The 20,909-nt window shown below is 34.9% G+C and overlaps 2 protein-coding genes across 5 annotated transcripts in view; one reads left to right on the top strand and one right to left on the bottom strand.

The window, feature by feature from the left end:
* Positions 1-447: 447 nt before the first annotated feature.
* Positions 448-11,759, bottom strand: LOC106126408 (zinc finger protein 2). 2 transcript variants are annotated; one of them, XM_013324053.1, is made up of 15 exons: positions 11,434-11,759; positions 8,328-8,477; positions 7,524-7,605; positions 7,082-7,186; positions 6,756-6,901; positions 6,159-6,288; positions 5,964-6,067; positions 5,631-5,726; positions 5,282-5,407; positions 4,664-4,890; positions 4,130-4,228; positions 3,090-3,244; positions 2,447-2,530; positions 1,723-1,901; positions 448-1,369 (listed from the first exon to the last, which is right to left on the bottom strand). In XM_013324053.1, exons 1-15 carry the CDS (start codon positions 11,587-11,589, stop codon positions 1,250-1,252), a joined length of 1,959 nt encoding a protein of 652 aa, XP_013179507.1. In that variant the 5' UTR covers positions 11,590-11,759; the 3' UTR covers positions 448-1,249. The 2 variants fall into 2 exon arrangements, 1 of the variants encoding a protein (XP_013179507.1); XR_001228365.1 differs by lacking the exon at positions 3,090-3,244 and having other exon boundaries at positions 1,278-1,369.
* A 1,246-nt stretch (positions 11,760-13,005) lies between these two features.
* LOC106126280 (tetratricopeptide repeat protein 39B-like) overlaps positions 13,006-20,909 on the top strand; it is a 56,199-nt gene continuing 48,295 nt past the window's right edge. For all 3 annotated transcript variants that reach the window (XM_013323829.1, XM_013323830.1, XM_013323823.1), the window contains exon 1: positions 13,006-13,170. The gene's annotated coding sequence lies outside the window, so the exon portion shown is untranslated. The remainder of the gene's footprint in view (positions 13,171-20,909) is intronic.

Below are 20,909 nucleotides of genomic sequence, written 5' to 3'. Positions count from 1 at the left end.
TAGCTAGAACATTTATTTTCCTGATAATACCTTAAACATCTTAATTTAGAAATTTCATGAAATATATATAGTTTTGTCATCATCATCATCATCGTTATGATGGCTAGAACATTTATGTTCTTGAAAATCCCTTAAACATTTACTAAATTTCATGAAATATATATAGTTTTGTCATTATCATCATCGTTATGATGGCTAGAACATTTATGTTCTTGAAAATCCCTTAAACATTTACTAAATTTCATGAAATATATATAGTTTTGTCATCATCATCATCATCGTTATGATGGCTAGAACATTTATGTTCTTGAAAATCCCTTAAACATTTACTAAATTTCATGAAATATATATAGTTTTGTTATCATCATCATCATCGTTATGATGGCTAGAACATTTATGTTCTTGAAAATACCTTAAACAATTACTAAATTTCATGAAATATATATAGTTTTGTCATCATCATCATCATCGTTATGATGGCTAGAACATTTATGTTCTTGAAAATACCTTAAACAATTACTAAATTTCATGAAATATATATATAGTTTTGTCATCATCATCATCATCGTTATGATGGCTAGAACATTTATGTTCTTGAAAGTCCCTTAAACATTTACTAAATTTCATGAAATATATATAGTTTTGTCATCATCATCATCATCGTTATGATGGCTAGAACATTTATGTTCTTGAAAATCCCTTAAACATTTACATTTTAAATTTCATGAAATATATATAGTTTTGTCATCATCATCATCATCGTTATGATGGCTAGAACATTTATTTTCTTGAAAATCCCTTAAACATTTACTATTTGAGAATTACATTAATAGATAATAATATTAAATGTTGTTGGATTATTTTAAATCTTATAAATATTTGAGATTAAATCAACTTATATATATTAGTAAATCGCTTAAATTACACATAATATACTGAACTGTCTATGGGTTGATTTAAATGGAATATACAACTAGACATCACCTAAGTGAACCAGCAGGAAATGTAAAGACAAACTTTTACACGATTACACAACTGCTATTGTAAACACACATCGAGAGAGAACAACGGTACTACTATTAACTTCGTATGCAACTAGAATAAAATGAGCTACAGTTATATTAGTTCAAAGTTCATCAATATCAATTTTACGGGGAATTTAATAATCGATATCAGGTGAGATCGGCCGTGTGATGGTCGCCTCGGGCGTTCTGCGGCCACTCCACATGACGTCCATGGATGCCGAATGCTATTCGTATGCAGGTCCAGCAGCAATCTGCGGTGTGGCCACAGGGGGCAGAGCTAGAAGAGCAGGAGTCTCCTGGGGATAGTGACCGTGCGTCCGCCGGTGACTCTGTAAAGCCGTGCCCTGAAATATACCATATACATTATAGTCATCCCTTTCATTGTTTTAGTCAAAACAGAGACTGCAATATTGACATAATTATCACTGTTTTTATATTTTTTTAAACATAACAAATTGTGAGCTTCAAATGTTCGTTTGTTTGCTGCAGGTTTGACTAAGTCCGCGTGAAATTAGACAAAAAAATAATAATTAGTAGTTTATATGTTCATCCAGACTATGTTCTGTATCTATACCAGATTACAAGATCAATACAGCTTTTCAAACCATCATCAATCTAAACATTCGCATTTATAATATTAGTAAGATTTTATACGGAATTCAATAGTTTTGGTAGGGAATTGATATATTTTACACACCTGTATGAACCTGTCGCCGCAAACCTCACATACATATGGTTTGTCCCCGGTATGTCTGCGGACGTGCAGATTAAGGTCGTTGCTTTGTGAGAACGCTTTTTCGCAGTACGAGCATTTGTACGGCCTCGCCCCCGTGTGCACGCGCATGTGACGTGTCAGCTTGTTGCTGCGCGCAAACCCTGACAAAAAACATTGACATAGTTATTAATCCAGTAAAAGCTTTTTGACATTTATAGCAGGTGCTTACAAATCATCCGAAAAATGCAATTGATTTTCAACTTTTGACCTGAGTTCTCTTAGTAATTTTTTATTTATTTAAATTTATATATTATATAATCTCCTTAACCTGAATATCATATCATGCGTAATATATTGATCATACATTGGTCAAAACATGACGCTGTCAAGACGACATTGTTAGTTAATATATTTTTTGACTGTCACAAGATTCTTAAGGGCAACACGATAATATAGGAGACATTCATGGACTCTATAAATGGACAGGCTATAAACCTTAAACTTAAAGACTGTAAAATAACTAAATGACAACCATAGAAATATGAGTTAAAAGTTTGCATATAAAATCATCATCAACCTGCCCTTATCCCTACTGTGCCGACCCTCGATAGGGATAAGGGCAGGTTGATGATAGTGATATAAAAAATACCTGGTACTATAGAAATTCTATAATTGCTTAGCTATATAGAGATGCGTTTGTACATACCTTTGTCGCATATCTGACACAGGTATGGTCTTTCTCCCGTGTGTGATCGTCTGTGACACTGAAGGTCCGACGAGCGAGGAAACCCTGCAAATATTGTAACGTAGTTTTATTTTCCATTTCACGTAAGTTATCTTCCCTTCCCTTGTAGAATATTTCCGTCGTGGAACGTGTCTAATATATGAGAATCGGAAGTGCCTATAGAATAGATTTGCCTAGAATTCTATGTTTATGTTCGATCAGCTCCAACGCCATTACTCCATTAGAATGGAAAAATACGGAACCCTTATTGGAACACTTTGTTGTCCGTCTGTCTGTCAAGACCCTTTTTTTTAATAGACAACGATATAACAGAAAAATTACTTCAAACGTTTAGTCCTGCTAAAAAACACATTTGATTGCATCGGAACTTAAGCAACGCTACCGCTTCTTGTAATACGCCGCGAAAACTTACCATGGGAGTTAAAACATATCAAAAACAAATTATATGAGACTAGCTTTTGCCCGCGGCTCCGTTCGCGAGGAATATAAAAAAAATAATAATAAAGTAATCTATATGTTCTACCAGATTATGTTCTACATCTGTTCTGGAGATATTTTCTAACATCCATCTCAACTTTCCCATTTATATTAGTAAGATGTGTACCTTTATCGCAGAAATCGCATTTATAAGGTTTCTCTCCAGTATGTCGGCGCATATGCACTATGAAGTTGGAGGAGCAAGAGAAACTGCGGCCGCAGTACAGACAGAGAGATGTTGCTGAACTCTGTCCACCGACGCCGTGCACCCGCATATGTGATCTAACACATCCCATTTAGTTAACATTTACAGCAAAACAATATTTTATATAGAAACCATATTTTGGTAATCAGGAATTATAAACTCGAAATGAGTTTCTGATCAAAAAATTTCCTTTGAAATTTATTGCTATCTCTGTTTTATTATGGATAATGATAAGGATGACGATATGTTACATACAGATATTTAGGTCTCAAAAACCCACGGTTCCATTGAATTCGGCAATAAATATCCGATGTTAGAAGAAAGATCCGAAATGAAATCTATTTCATATAACAGTCAAGAAATTGTATTTATTAAATAACTAGAACTGTAATGCGAACTTACCTAATCTGGTAGACAACAAAACAAAACAAAAGTACAGACTATGTTTTATATTTATGCTAAACAAGCTGTCGCCCGCGATTCCGTCCGCGCGGATTAAAAAAAAACAATAAGAAGCCGATATGATATTTTAGACTATGTTCTATATGTATGCCAAATTTCATTAAGATCCGTTCAGTCGTTTTAGAGATACCTTCAAACATATATACATTTAAAAATTCGCATTTCTAATCATCATCAGCTCACTATACGTCCCCACCGAGGGGCTCGGAGCCTACCCTAAGTTAAGGGTGACTCTGCCATAGTCAACCACGCTAGCCAAGTGCGGGCTGACATCACTCATATCTTTGAATTTCTTCTCAGATATGTGCAGATTGCATCACGATGTTTTCCTTCACCGTAAGAACGTCGGATAAATGTACATATGTAAATCGGAAATGGAAAAACACATTGGTACATGGCGGGATTCGAACCCAGGACCTGCAGATTGCAAGTCAAGTGCTTGACCACTGAGTCACCGATGCTCTTGTTTATAATATTAGTAATATAATATTTAAACTTACTTTAGGTTGTCATTTCTTTGGAAACGTTTATTGCATACATTACACTCGTAATTCTTGGTCGCTGTGTGATGTCGCATGTGCTTCGTGAGGGAGGCCTTCCTGTAAATATAAACAAATTGTTAAATACCATGACTTATTTTCTCAATGTCAATAGAATTAAAGCAGGAATTTACTGCCGTATTTAAATATTAGTAAATTTAATGGATTAAGTTGAAGCATTTGTATAAAAACTTGCTGCTTGACAATGGAATTTCGCATACAAATACCAAAAAGTACAGTCGAACATTGATAAATGAGAATGCAAGAGAATATAACTTTTTTCAATTATAAAATTATGTTATTTCTTAAAAGGTTCTTGCTTTTTTTTCAAGAAACGACATCTACAGACTCTTGGTATGTACTTTTCCACATATTCCTTACGCAAAATGACAATAATAATTTTTAATATAAAGTTTCTTATTTACAAAAGTGATCTTCAGAAACCTGACAAATTATTTTTATCCAAATTGGAGTGTATATAAAAGATATACATACTTAACGAATCTTTGTTTGCAGATATCGCACTGGTAACGTAGCCCGTTGTTTGAGGGCCCGGATAAGAATTGCACGGAGGCAGCATGTCCCCTATGAAAGCTCAGGATATGCTTGTTGAGGAACACCTCGCGTGTGAAACGTTGCGGGCATGATAAACACGCGTACGAACGTACTACGTTCGAGCAACGTGCGCGGTGCGCACGGGCTGCAGTCAGTGTCTCGAACATCTAGGAAACATTCATTATAATGTACAATGAAAAACTAAAGAAGTTTTGTTATATAAAAACTAGTGGTCAGCGACTTTGAGCGCACTAGTTTAACCTCAAAGTCCTGTCAAAATCGCTCCACCCATTGTGGTGTATACAGACACTACAATTTTATAAATATGTATACGTTTAAAAAGACAACGTCTTTAGTCATTTCTAAGCGCATTTATTATTAGTTAAAAAAAATTTTAAATATGAATATTTTTTGTAAGAAACTAATACGGTTCAAGAAAGAAAAATCAGTACAAGTTATAATATTGTCCTAGTCCGGTTCTCAGTTGTCAAAGATTTAAGAAAAACTTGATTACATAATTTATTGGTTTAAAAACTATTATATTATTATTATTATTACCTTGTTACAATGGCGACATTTGAGCGACATATTGGGATGTCGTGTGTCGATGTGCTCGGTGTACTCAGCTTCCGTCATCAGAAGTAAGCTGCACGAATTGCACGGGCGCCATTGAAGAGAAGCATGCTGGAACACATTACAAACATAAGTTTACACTAACAACACTAGCTGTCGCCCGCGACTACGACCAAGCAAAATTAAAAGACTCAAAATTAGCCCATTTGTTCATCCAGACTATGTTTTTTATGTATACCAAATTTCATCTAGGTCCGTTCTAGATATACCTTCAAATAAACATCCATCCATCTATACATTAGCATTTATAATATTAGTAAGATATTGTCATTACGCGTGTTTCATTTGTGAGATGCAATAGTTGAATTGATGACTCAACAAGGAATTCATCTTGTTCCGCTCTTGAAGGCTGGCTGGAAGATGACTCGCTCTGGAAAAATTCAATTGAATCAAAATAATATTTATTTTTTACATAATATTAACAAGACACAAACAGACAGAAACATTTTTTATTATAGTATTTAAAAAACCTAAGTGTTCTTACAGGCTATGTTCTATGTCAAATTTCAGCATCCATGCAGTGATTCCGGAGATACCTTCTAACAAACATCCATCCATCCAAACATTCATATTTATAGTATTATTAAAATGCAATTGATATACATACGAGTATGCCATCTCCTGCCGATTTATCTTCCACACACAGATGACTGTCGAAATATTTCTTTTGCATATAATTCTTCTTGCAAACAGCACACGAGTAAAGTTTATCTGAAATTATGTTAAAATTAATTTCACACTAATAATATTATTAAAACATTATTTTTTTGTTTATTTACTAATTTTAATTGTGGTGTGTTACCTCTGTGGGTGGAGATATGGTCAATGAGTTCTTCTTCATTACCAAAATACTTCTTGCAAAACACACAGCATAATCTCTTATCCTGTTTGGGTTTCAAAAGACCTCTATCCAACAGATTCTTCAATATGAACTGCAAATAATAAATCATTTTAGTAATTGTACCAATAACGGTTTAAAAATAAAAATTTTATATCAAGGTATTTACTAAACTATATATTTACACAAAAATTTTACAAACCTAACCTAAAATCATTAATATGTTTTCAAACAACATTCATTATTACGATCTAGCTGCAGTCTGCTTGGAATTTAAAAAAAAAAACAAATTAATTAACAGGCTATGTTCTATATCTGTGTCAAATTTCAGTAAGTTCCATGCAGCCATTCTGACATCCATCTATGTAGTTTCAGACATTTAAGTCAAGTGTCAGAATGAATAGTGAGGGGACTTTAATGTCGACAGTTTAGAAAGGCTAGTGTTGCGCCGGTACACCGGCACAGTGTCAGATATTCTTACTGTACACTAGCATTTATAATATTAGTAAGAAGTGATATACAGTCAATTGACACCAGTTTTCCCTAAAGATGTCTACTTACTTCTGTGCTAATCTTCTTTGGTCTGCCTCTCTTCTTGGGGCCCATGATCTCAGCGTGTCTCTCCCACATATGCTTTGTTAAACCCGCCACATTATTATAACTCACACGACACAGCGGGCAAAATGACTGGCAATTATTTTTCCGCACTGTAACATTTTTTAAAAATTAATAAATGCTTTACTGTAACACTAATTTCCACAATTGTGTAGGAACCTTGCTCCTGAGCTAGAGCTGAGCCCTGGTATCAATCCTTTCCCCTCATCACTTTGAGTTTACATAAAATATAGTCACAATATCTATAAAAAAAAAATTGTTTTTTATATTACCTTCCAGGGCACTCTCATTATTAGATTGCTGTGGTATTTCATCTACAACTTCGACATCGGGTCTCTCTACTTGTTCTACATTTTGTGCATTATTCTCTCTACCGTCTGAAAACGTAACAAGAGTGCGTATTTAAATAAGAAAACAATGTAAACTTAAGATGTTCCATGTTCATCTTAATATGGCAGCAGTAACTGTGGCCTATCCACCCTTAACTTAGGGTAGGCTATGAGCCCTTCAGTGGAGACGTAATATGCACTGATGATGATGATTGTCCATAGACTATATTTGGTGTACTGACAAATATTGACATCCCTTTTATTCTAATTCAATAAACACAGACAAAATGTGTACAAACGCAATGGTAGTCAAAATCCAAAGTTACATTTGTGCGGGCGGCCTTATGTAAAAAAACGTGTGCTTATTATTCAAATATGCTCTTACCTGGGTTAGATTGGTTAGGATCCTCAATTCTGTTATTGTTGTCCTCATCTGAATCTGATAGTTCAATCTTAACAACAACCTTCTAAAAAGATAAACATTTCTTAATTAGTCATGCACATAACCTGTTTCAATTCATTTTTATAAATACACAATTATTTTACTAGTTACTGTATTTCCTTTGATCATTAAAAATGAGAGATTACGATATGTTACTACACAAATGTTCCTGTAATGGAAATCAAACGTAAGAATGCAAGCAACTGTCAATCAATTATTGTGACTGTAAAATTACAGCAGTTGCTAATTTAAGCTATGAGGAACAAATTAATTGAATTAAATCATTGAAGTAGAATGCCAATTATCCGAACACCGATAAACTGCATCTCCAATTATCCGAAGCATTGCTAAGCATAATATCAAAATTTTAAACCGAGTTATTTTACACTTTATATTTTTGTTAAGTCCTAATGGGGTTGCAACTTAATCTTATTGCGATGTTCAAGTGTGCGTTATTGTAGTATTGCTTTTCAGTTTATTGTACTTTTTTACCAGTCTATACCCAACTATCCGAATCTATCTCAGTCACAATTAATTCGAATAATCGGCGTTCTACTATATTTATAGTACATTAATATTTAATATAAGAATAATCTCAACAGTGACTCGAGTCCCTTAGTGTGGACATGTATAAACTGACATTACGAGTACTTTAATAAAACAAACAATAACATGTATTTATAAGTATAGCAGCAGGTAAATTCTATGACAGTATCAATTATGTAAGAAAAATAAATTTTTACAAACCTTTACTTCACGCTTACGAACTGGTTGAATTAACAAAGTATTTAGATAAGCTTCTGTTTGCCATAACTTTCTTTTAAATGAATATGCTTTGGCAGTAGTATCCTTGCAGGCTTTACACATTTTGTCGGGAAACCCCTCTAGTCTCGTAAACTAAAACAAAAATTTTGCTTTAACATATTTAATTCAATGCTTAATATATGTTGTGTTAAAGGTCATGCAATTTGAGGTGATAAACTTTTTGTATACGAGGGTGAATCAAAAAATTCTTAGAAGTGCATATACATGAAACCTTTTTGGATCAAGTTCGATATTCAAATTAAAGAGTGTCTATCACACTATATTTATGCAGACTGTCACTTGTTTTTGTCAGTTCGTTCGCACGTAATAAATTTTTTTGTGCAACGAGTTGCTAAAAAGTCAAAATTATGCGGTGATAAAATATCTCAGTTTGAAAAAAATGTCTACGAAGGAAATTTTTTTGGACATTCAGCAGACATAAGGGGGTGATGCTGTACCCTATTCTACGGTTGCGTACTGAGTGGCTGAATTTAAAAGAGGTAGATCAAGCTGTAAAGATGACCCGCGTTCTGGGCGGCCTTCAACCTCCGTTACAGAAGAAAACTGTCAAAAAGGTTGAGAATCTGGTTTTGGAAGACAGAAGAATGACTATAAAACATATAGCTGAGATCCTAAAGATATCTTTTGGTAGCGTTCAATCCATTTTAATTGATTCACTGGGGTTCAAAAAAGTGTCTGCAAGATGGGTGCCACGAATGTTAACCGACGAAAACAAAAAGCGACGTTTGGAAATTTCCAAGCGTAATCTCGAAATGTTCCAGCGTGATTCGGATAATTTTTGCCGTCGTCTTGTCACCATGAATGAAACGTGGATCCACCATTTTGATCCTGAAACTAAAAGACAAAGCATGTCTTGGAAACGGCCATCCTCTCCATCCATCAAGATATTTCGAGTTGCTCCTACCGCTGGCAAAGTTATGGCCTCTGTGTTCTGGGATAGTGAAGGAATCCTTTTTATTGATTACATGCCAAAAGGCCAGACGATTACTGGACACCCTATTATGCAAATTTAATCCCGAAAGTGCGTGAAGCGATTAAAGAAAAACGTCGTGGAAAACTGTCGTTGGGCGTGTTGTTCCTTCAAGATAACGCTCCTGCTCATCGATCGGAAGTTGCGCTCAACGCAATCCGCTGAGCTGGCTTCAATCTCCTTGACCACCCACCATATTCTCCGGACTTAGCCCCAAGTGATTTTCACTTATTTCCAAAATTAAAAGACGAAATTCGTGGAACAAAATTTCACGATAATGACGCGGTTATAGCTGCCGTAGAGGACTTTTTCGAGAGTCAAGAAAATAATTTTTTTTCACAAGGAATAAGGAAGTTAGAAACGCGTTATTCTAAATGCATTGCATTGGAGGGAGATTATGTAGAAAAATAAAATATTATTATTTAAATCTTTGCATTTTTTAATATTGATTCCAAGAATTTTTTGATTCACCCTCGTATACTAGTAGTTGCCTGCGACATCAGCTACCTTCGTGTTAAATTGGTCTAATCATTACCGATAATAAACAGAATATACATATTGTATTGCTTTATTTATATCTACACCTTGTTAACTTACTTGTTACTAGTGTAATTACTTACAAATTATGTAAAAAAAATTCATCATCAACCTGCCCTTATCCCTATGAAGGGTCGGCACAATATGTATTACTCCTCCATACATCTCTATCAGCCGTTATATCCGAGTCTACCCCCTTCTTACGCATATCCTCTTGCACACAGTCATTCCATACTTTTTTTGGTCTTCCCCTACCCTTGTAGCCATCCACATTCAATCTCATTACTTTTTTGCTTATATCATCATCATCACTCCTCATAACATGTCCAAACCACGCTAATCTTTTACTCCTCAATTTCTCGATCAAAAAAAAAGTTGAAAAAAAAAATTATATCATAAAATTGGAATATATTCTATAAATATGTTATTTATGTGAATAAATAAAAATTTGAATGGGCTGGGTTAGGTTTTAAAAAAATATGTTGTACAGTTGACCCGCATTAATCAGGCACCTGGCTTATCAGGTGATTATTGTAATAGATATGTACATACATTTGTTTCTACACAATTATTTCCTAAAGTAAAGATATTAATTTTTAAGTTTTAAAGCATTAATTTCTTTTATGAGATAATAAGCAAGGGTGTCATCAAGGTGATAATTGACGTCCATGGACATCAACAATTTCAGAGGAATGTTTTGTTGCCGACCTCTGAGAAGGTGATATGCTTAATTCTTGAAAGATTGTGAGTTGTAATTGTCTTAATTTTATGAGATTACATATGAAAAAATCTATTCCAGGTGTTTAAAGTATAGATAGAAAGATAGTAAGATAGTATTTAAAGTAATTCTTAGAATTTTTTCGGTATGTGTGTTTGTTGATTGAAGTATTATAGTCAGTGTAAATGAACATTTAGTTTTAATTTTTTTTATCATAAGGTGGAAAAGAAGCGAGCAGCCACCTAAATTTGCTGAAATAGCGAAGTGATGTGAAGTTATAACAAAAAGGGTGGGATGGGAAAGATGACTAAATTATTCCTTTGGGACGCATACTCATCAGACAAAATGCGGAATTGCTTCCACTTCACGCCTGTCTTCTGTGTGGTTGTGGTATTTCACCGGGCGAGCCGGGCCAATTCGTGCGAAGATATTATAAGGGCTCTAACAATGTTAAATTTTAATTTTCTCAATCTCTGCACAGACTAAAAACAGGCAAATTGAAATTATTCTTTCCATGGCTATAAGGTCAAGTTGTGTGATCTTTTGGAGGATTAGGCTATGGGAGACTTTGTCTACGCCTTGTTTTATGTCTGTACTTTGTAGTTCTGTAAACATGTATCCACTGTGGAGACCCACCACCCACTCACACACCTACTCATTCATACACTCTTCATAATTTTTATGTGACAATTTTTTTTCTTTTACTGATGCTAATGTGTCAAGTGTGGCTAAAATAGAAATGAAAACAGAAAAATTACTCATTGTTGCCTTGTTGATTGGAAATTAACATAATGCGTTCTTACCTGCAATGAAGATACTGTCGCCAACGCCTCCACAAGAGGGATATCGCCATATAAAGTTTCCACAAACGTACTGCATATCGGATACGACACGTTTTCTGTTGCTAAACATGTTCGACATACGTCTTCTATATCAACTGAATTACAGCAGTCGCTCATGATGCAAACGAATACGTAAATCACTTGTTTTAATTTAAAATAAATAATATTTATCCACTTTACACTTCATAACCATTGTAGCTATATAGATATTGATTTTTTTATAGAATTCACAATCAAAAGGAGAAACACCATCAAGTTTTCAATACAAATACAAGACTTCAACTACAAGTCGTAGGTAGAGCGCTTGAGAGCATAGAGCAGCTTTGCTATAGACGAGAAGGCACCAGGGCTGCACTTACAAAATTATTATCGATTTTAATTATTTTTGATTTTATTCATAAAATAATTTTTAGATTTATAAGCTTTGTATGTTTTCTATTTTAGATTTATATCTCTAGATCACCCAATCATTAACGGTGAGGCGTCCGTGAGTGAGCCCCTCGTGGAAGGTGCGTGGAGTTGATGTTGGTTGATTTATAAACTTTTAATTATAGTCTGTAGCATTTTCAATAAATCGGATGCCTATATGAAACGGATGTCACACGTCTAACCCTTTTGACTCTTTCGCATGAACGCCTTAATCACGTCAAATTTAATACAAGCGGGATCTTTACACTAGTACATAATATGTATATTTTCTTAGGGAATGTTATCATGAAATTGTGTGATGATGGATGTGCATGTTAAAAAACCATATTTTTTTCATAAATACAGCCCTGGACGCCAGAGACAATTCAATTGAAAATTGTTACCAGCTACAAACATATAGTTCCTTAGTTCCTGTTAAAACTAAAACCTTTTCCCGAAAATGTAGGAAATTAGATAAAAATAAATCTGTTTTCGATTTCTTTTTTCGATTATTATACTGCTATAATTTTTGGTAGCTACCTGTATTATTGCGAAATTATTTCGCTGTTATAGTGTAACGCCCAAAACTATGTTTCATATAAATTTTTCAAATTGTGTTTTGAGAGACATTTTTGTTTAAAACCTCAATTTTGCTTAAACATATTCCCAAGTTGTGTATTTCCCATTATATAATGTACAGTTTTAAGGAATAAGAACTAAATTCAGAAAGAATTTGTTTATATGGGATTAACAACATAATTAATTTAAAAGCATTATTGATGCTATGATTCTTCGTTGCTACACTTTGCTTTCCTGACTTTGTCTTGTCTTTCTAGATAGTGCTGCTGTAGCAGTGCATTGTCTTTCGTTAGTTTTAATTAATTACAGTCGTGAAGCAGTGACCGGAGGAAGGTGGAAAGGTCATGGTAACATTGGCATGACAACTGTCATCATCACCTTGGGCACAAACTGTAGTGATGCTTGTATTGACACATATTGTGATCTCTTTTTTTTCAAACCATATGAGAGGGATAACAATACGAGTCAAAACAAGAGTCATAGCAGTAGAGGCCTACGGTCATTGTTTAATTCTAACTTCACATTTCATGCATCTCTCTCACACACCAGCATTTTAATGTTGTTTCCGATGCGCTAAGGTGCGAGTGTGAGTGTTACGTATGGATTCTTTTAGAACTGTGATAATGAATTTTTATTCCTTACTAACGATATAAATTTATTTATCTGTATTTATGTCGCGAGGAAACTGGGCCGGTAGCGGGCTTGGGTGCGGTAAGTACTTCATAAACTGGAAATATTTTATATCAAATTATGCGCATTCGCAAGCGCACATCAAAATTTACTGAGATCAGCTGCGCGCATGATATGCGCAAGCGCAAATAGCCGCTACACTAAGATGTTCTAAACAAAGTCAAAACAAATATTAATTAAAAACATTATTGTTGTGGAAATAATACTTTACTAGCTTACATAATGGATAATATTTATCATTAAATAAATTAAAAATACACATCATTAAAAATAAACTGTAGTGTGCGCTACTCAGACATTAACACAACAACAAGAATAACATTTGGCCATTTAATTTTAATGGTCAATGAAAAAAAAAAGAATGACACATAAAATTTTTATCGTACATTACATTAGGCCACAATTATAGCAAAGGCAATCATTATTTTGTTCGTCGTGGATGTCCTAATTGCTCTCGTCATTCCTTAGCGGATGTTAATCGTAATTAGATATTTCATTAATATTACGGTGGGCAATGTTGCGTTTCAAATAACAAAACAAAGATTGAACAAAACCTGTCCAGTAATTTAAGAACGCATGGATTATAAAAACGAATATAGTCAAACATATTTCTATGTCAATCTGAGTTAAGTATTTTTCGCCCACTGATGGAAGGTTTCCAAAGATCGCCAGGATGATCAATCTTGTGCTCATTCAGGGTACTCCAGCAAGCTTGACCAGATCATAGGTCCACCAAGCGGTAGACCTACAAATGCTGCGTCTACCTGCCCCTTGCCGCCATTCCATTTTACATTCCTAATTTTTAATGATAAATATTTTTTTAAGAATACCTACCTTATCTACATATAACTTGTTAAGTCGTAAACAAAAAATGTTTTCGATAAACAGATTTATATGGCCTTTTACAATGCCCTTGAAAGGAGGGGAAGGTTAACTTGGTTACGTGCGACTGTAATTCGCAGATCTTTGACGCTTTTTTTTATCCAGCTTCCTTGGCGGTCGCAAATCGCACCCTACCCTACCGCCGGCAATGACTGTTATAGTTATTATTTAATATCCTGTTTATCGTCTCGCACGGCAATAATAAAATGATTACGATCACATTGTCTCAAGACGGAAATGCATTTTAACACGATCCAATATTATCGTGGGAACTATTTCTGCGATTGAACGTAGAAGTCAACTGTCGTGGTTTTTGTTGTTGTATGTTTTGATTTCGGCGTTGGATAAGTATATATTTATAAGATTTTTTGGATGTCTGGATTTATTTCCAATGCTGATTCATGACGAAGAGTCGTATTTATAGATAGATGTACATTTTAAAATTCTTAATTGTTTTTTTTAGATATCTTATCGTAATACGTATAGGCTATTGTTTGTGGTTTCGCTCGGATTCATTATTTATCTTTTACAATGGTATTTTGTATTTGTTTTCCAACATGACATTAGTATGGAAACTGAAATAAAGTTTTTTGTATCGCTTAAAAAGAGATGATAGACATTTTCCTATAACTAACAATGTGAGTTCAAATTTCACGTCAATCTTAATATTTAATTTGGATTTATAATAAAAAGAATGTACGTTTTCTTGTCCTTCATATAAATGAAATCCTAAATTAAGTAGCAGCTCGATTGCAACTTCGCATAGTAAGACGGAATTATAATAGTTTTTTTTTTTTTTTTTTTTTTTTTTTTTTTTTTTTTTTTTAGGCTTTATCTGCGATCAGTATTTAGTACTTTAAGCAGATGTGAAGAAAGAGTAATTTTTTTAGAATATTTTCTCCATCAAGAAAATTTCTTCTTTTAGGTCAATGGGTTATTTATCATATTATGGTGGCCCTTTTAAGTTAAGAATTATAATAGTAACCTAGTAAGTAGTATAGTTAAGATTGCTAACTATTTCCGTTTTTTAGTTTGGTTAGTTCAGCCATTCTGTTGCATGTATTAAAAAAACTTCCAAATTATTGCATTTAAAATATGATGTATGACGTATGTATGTGGTATGTCGATTTGCAAGTATGGTCAGTATATGTATGACCCAATCTTAGAGTCGAGTGAAAGCAAGATGGGCGCGTCGCTTTCACCGAGGCAACCTGTGTAGCTCCGTAATGCTGCCTATGTTTCTATGTCACCGGTAAATTGTAAAACAAATCTTAATATTATAATAAATGCGAATGTTCAGATGGATGGATCTTGCAGAAATTTGGCATAGGTGTAAAACATAGTTTGGAACAACATATAGGCTACTAATTAAGTTTTTATAATTCCGCGCGGACGGAGTCGATGGCGACCTCTAGTAGCTTATAAAATTGTGCTTATTTGGCTGTTTACTTTGTAGCCAATAAAAAATCGCGGAGTGGCGGGCAATGATGACATCATGATAGTGTTATTAACAAGTAAATGTCACCCAAATTGCACGAACTATTACAAATGCATTACGTTGATTTGTGAATTAATTCGAATTGGATTTGCAATTAATCGAATCTCTAAGATTTGCTTAGGCGAATTACTAAATGGCGGCATACAGGATTTGTCGGTAGCTATAAGAAATGGAGAGTGGCGAACTTTCGCACATGTTATGTATTAGAGTAAACGAGAACATAATGTTATTATTCTATTATTTTTTGATAGAATGTGAATTTTGATAGATTTTACTTTTGAGTTAGAAATACGCTTTTTATTTGTTTTTACTATATTACTCAGTGATAAAGCAGCATTTTAATGGCACACGAATTTTTGAAATCGGTTGAGTAGTTTTTGAGTTTATTATTTACATACAAGATATAAATCTCATTTCTTAAAAGATGCTCACAACCAAGAGAATCTGTACTTTCATGTCTTCTGGTAGGTTATTTATTACCGCTCTCAGAATCTTTGATGGACCACTAAAAGAGGTCCTTAACACACCACTGAAGAGACCCTAAGCGTGTATTACTCATATAAATTTAACATTAAAAACTAAATATTTGATTTATCAGATTTTCAAATAAACAAATCCGAGGGTGGCAGTCTATACGTGTATTACTCGTAGATAGACGTACAGTTTCAAAATGGCCGCCGAGTTCGCAATTATTGATTTCATCTCCCCATTACCCCTAGGCGTTCTATTTTAAGACCTAGCGTCAGGTGGTATGAGCATGCGCGGGATTTGCGACGTAGCCAGTGTCGAAATATTATGAAATATAATAAAATTATTTATTTTATCATCTTTTCATAGAATGATATCTTACAAGCTTATGACTTTCTCTAAGTAATGATATGGGAGATACCATCACAAGTGTAATCGAGAAATCTAAAAATTGTCTTTTAAAAACCTTTTTTTTAGACTCAAAATTTGAAACACGGTTTTAATATCAAATTTACATGTTGGTAGACTCTAACTTTTAATGTTTTCAATTTAAAATAGGTAAAACTTAATCATCATTATCTTTAAAGCTGCTTCGCGAGTGAATTAAAACATCTATGTAACTCTCAAAAAAGTTATGGGTATTAGGTGAACGAAAAAAACGAATTCGAACACTACAAAAAACCACTTCGCACTTAGTAGGGAACGATCTTTGAAATACGTGTTATCGTTTCATTTTGATAAAAAATTGTGTTCTATGTTTATTGTCTTTTTAGATCTTTTAAACAAGTGATGTTTATGAAGTTTGATGATAACTTAAGCTTTAAAACTCGAATTAGAACTGAGAATAAGTTTAATATAGGGACTCGTAGGGAAATATAAAGAAAGTTTAATATCTTGAAAGCATTTTTTAATAAGCCCTCACCACGTCCTTTGACAGACAAGCACTTATATTAAATTTGGGTTCATTTGAAAGTATCTGAAAAAAATTGATATTTAAAATAATAAAATAATATTCGAATGTTCCGACACTCTTACGTCGTACCTTTATTGATTGCAAATTGATAGGTTTGCGCAGGTGCGCCATTACTTGGGGAGAAAGAGTGGGTGTTGTGGAAGAGTCCTTTGTTTTCTCCACCCTGCGTGGGCGTCTGGGGGGTGATGGAAAATTCCATGTAACTAAATTATTTGTCCTATTCGACCTGTGTGGGTGTTTGGGCCCCCCCAGGTCTGGAAAATTCCACGTACGATGTTTATCCCCTTCGTCCTGAATGGGTGGAGATGGGGATGGATAATGGTGTGAGTTGTGTAGTCATATTTGTATATTAGAATGCAGTTAGAATGTCTAGGACGTAGTATTTAGGTTCATAATTGAATGCAAGTTTTGTCGGTGATGCATTGGGAGGTTAGGGTGTAGTATTGCGTCATAGCGGCTGTTGCCGGGGCTCTCGCCGGTCGCCATATTGGAGCGATAGAACAAAGAAGTCAATAAAACCAATTTAAATTAATTTGTTTTTTTTTCCGGAAACCTATGCGCTTTTATTACTCCAATGATGTTGGTATCTGCCAGCAGCTATTCTATTTCGGCCACTTAAATTATGTTTGGTTAAACGAGCATCGTCCGCGCCCAGCTGGCCATCCCATGTATCGTGGATATATGAGGTAAACATCTTAGGGAGCTCCTAGTCCAGGACTGGTTCGAAGTTTCGGGATCGAGGAAACTTTTGACTTTATTAGAAGGCCGAGACACACTTCGGGTCGCTGCATCACTTTAGCTAATATGTATGTGGACACTTTAATAACAATTATTGGCAGCGCGACTTAACAAAACTATAACGGATGTTAGAATTATCACAGGGGCATAGTAGGACATATATTACCCAGTAGGGATTTTAAATTTTATAGCCATAACCTTCTCTCGTGTTACCTTAGATTCACTGTTACCAGTGTTTCTTATTTAAGCACTGCCTTTGTAAACATAATCTGTCCAGTGGTTTACGAAGAGTAGAGGATGAATATAAAAATGTTGATTTTAATTGCGTATGTAAAAAAATATAAAGTTAATTTTAAATCTATATCAATGTTAATCTCTATATAATGGCTATATCCGAAAATAAGATTATAATAACATAGCGTAACATTTCATACGATTGTTTTCTAATAGTTTACAAAGAGAATGTAAGATAATTTTTTACTTAGGCTAAGAATATTTTATGTATTTCTTTGACTTGTTATCTATTGCTTTATCTGAAATGATCGTTTCGACTCATATCTATTTGTGAAGGACGCTCTATGGCAGGGGCTCCCTATCTTTATTGACGTGTAACTGCACCTTTACTATTCTTTCTCGGTGACTCAACATTCAACTCGTCGAAGTAAATACAAGGAGTTATTCTTCGTTGCAATTGAGTTTCTAAGACCAATGTTTAAATAAAACAAATCGTCATCCCTTTTGTTGTATTCGATAAAATATCTATGTGTTTTAAAGGGGGTTTTGGTTGCACCCACAGTTATTTAAGTAGAGTCAAGTCGAACTCTATAGTAGTTTGTCTATGGTGATTAAAATCTGGTGTAGGTTGATAGTAAATTTTGATTACTGTAGAATTCTTCTATCTATTTGTTTTCTTTTTGACTTCTGAGTCTTTTATCTATTTATTATTATTCTATTCTATTATCTAAGGATAGAGAAATAAAAGTCAGATAGGCGTATATCTTATTTTATTTTCAATTCAAAGGTGTACAATAGTAAATTATATAACGCAAACTTATAAATAAACAATTGAATCCGATACAATTTTCATAGAGCTAGGTAACAAAGTAGTACATTCTTCCGTAAATAACATTGAAGAGTGCCGATCTAAAGTTGTAATTTGATCTTGAATGCTTCATGTTAACCTAGATTAAGAAATTTTTAACTAAAGATACAAACAAAAGTTACAATTTTCTTATGTACTTAAAGATTATTGACTTCGAAGCTCATTGTTATCGACACAGTGACAACCGTTTGGTTAATATCACTAAATACACCGTCGATATTTGTCCACGATTCACTTCTGTCAAGTCATATTTAATAATATGAATAAATAAAGACAGATTTTATGTTTAATAAGAATACGCACAGTGATTTTATGTTTTTTTTATAGATCATGTAGATGTAGATTAAAGAAAGAAGGAGGTGGGATCGAGATAAGATGCGGAGTCAATTTAGGCAATGTTGAAGACGCGTTCAACGTTGTCATAGTTGCGGATGGCGTAGACGTTTGACTCCTTATCTTTGCGCACATAGATACGGCCCTGTTTGACCCACAAGTAGTGCCAACCGTTGTTGCGGCATCCAGTGCGGGCCATGCGCAAGAGGCTCCGATTTATCTGAGTGAGGCGCTCGGCGATGGAGATGCGCTGCGGTGGGCCGGGCAGGCCGACGTCGGAAGTGGTGAAGTGACGCCGCGCGGCCTTAACCAGGGCATCGCGCATCTTACGGCTCGTCAGGCGCACGGTGATGCGTCGCGCACGTGCAGCTGTTTGAGAACTGCGGCCCCAGCGTATGCCCACACGCATGGCGTAAATGATGTTGCGCTCTTTTACTGGCACACCAAGTTTTTCACCGATCGCAATCAGAATTTTAGCGAGATTTTCGCCCTTTGTCTCGGGCACTTGATTTATTTCCAAGTCCCGTTGCATCTCTTCTTGCTCCCAATCGTTAACTTGCCGCTTAAGTTTTTGGAACTTGTCGAGAACCTCGGGATTATTCTCGAGGATTGCTTCGACCCGATCCAGGTCATCAGAAACCACCAGTTCATGTACCGCCCGGTTCACCTGTTCCGTCAGGATCTCCTGCTCTGTCGGGTCCGACCGATGTTGTGTCCCAATGGGCTGGGGAAATATAAATCTCCTATCTTCTATACGGGTCACGAGGCCCGCATAGAATTCGCGGTACGATTCTCCCAAATTCATCATAGCGATTTCAAACGTCGACGGTGCTCGCACTTGTAACTCGTCTCCTCAATCTCAGTGGCTGCACGCTTCTGCCGCGAATTCCTGGCGCTTTCCGCCCTTCGCCCGCCGTCCTTCGCCCGCCGCACTTCGCCCGCCGCACTTCGCCCGCCGTACGCCGTTCGGCGCACGCCGCTCGGCGGTCCTCATCGCCAGCGGAGCCGAGCCAGGCACAGGACGTCCTCTTCACACCTATGTCACGGTCGTTATTACTGTCACTGTCTATTTTTCATACGACGCAATATCTCAAAACGACGGTTTCTAACTAACTGCAAATATTACATCTCTTAATGTGATTATTGATCTACATATAATGGTTTGAAATAAATTGTGATTTAAACTATTGATACAATTGAAGTTTTATTAATTATACTTGTAATATAATTTATTGATTGTACTAAAAAGGTTCCTTAGTGCGTAATAATTGAATTTCCAGCAACAAACTAAGAAAACTATAATCGAGTTAACATATCCCCATTTATGCATTTCCAGTTAACAGATTTTATGACAAGTTTGGTTTCAATCCACTTCAAAAAGAAGGAATTTTTCTTTTATATTTGCTACTTTGTAACTCCGTTCCTAGTTATCCTAATTTCATAATTATCTCTCATTTTATTCCGATGATGTTGTGTGTCATTTGGTACCATTGTTTTGAAAAGTTCTCCAGTAGTTTTGGAATTATTTTTAATTATCAGGAGAATTTAATGCAGATTATATTTGCCTTTGCAACTATTTAATTCTCACCAATAGCTAGAAAGATATCAAAAGATCAATAAAAGCAACGCGCATCCGAAAAATGCAACGGCAGCCTGAGCCTGCAGAGAATTAAATCCTTGGACCGATGTATTACTTCGTTACACTTCGAAACACTAAATTTATTCAATTAAGTAATGATCTTATAAAGATGAGAGGTTAACTGCTG

This window comes from Papilio xuthus, unplaced genomic scaffold (assembly GCF_000836235.2).
Source record: "Papilio xuthus unplaced genomic scaffold, Pxut_1.1 DF825017.1, whole genome shotgun sequence".
Lineage (NCBI taxonomy): Eukaryota > Metazoa > Arthropoda > Insecta > Lepidoptera > Papilionidae > Papilio > Papilio xuthus.
Note: the sequence above shows the minus strand (reverse complement) of the source record. Positions and strands in the feature narration are given on the sequence as shown.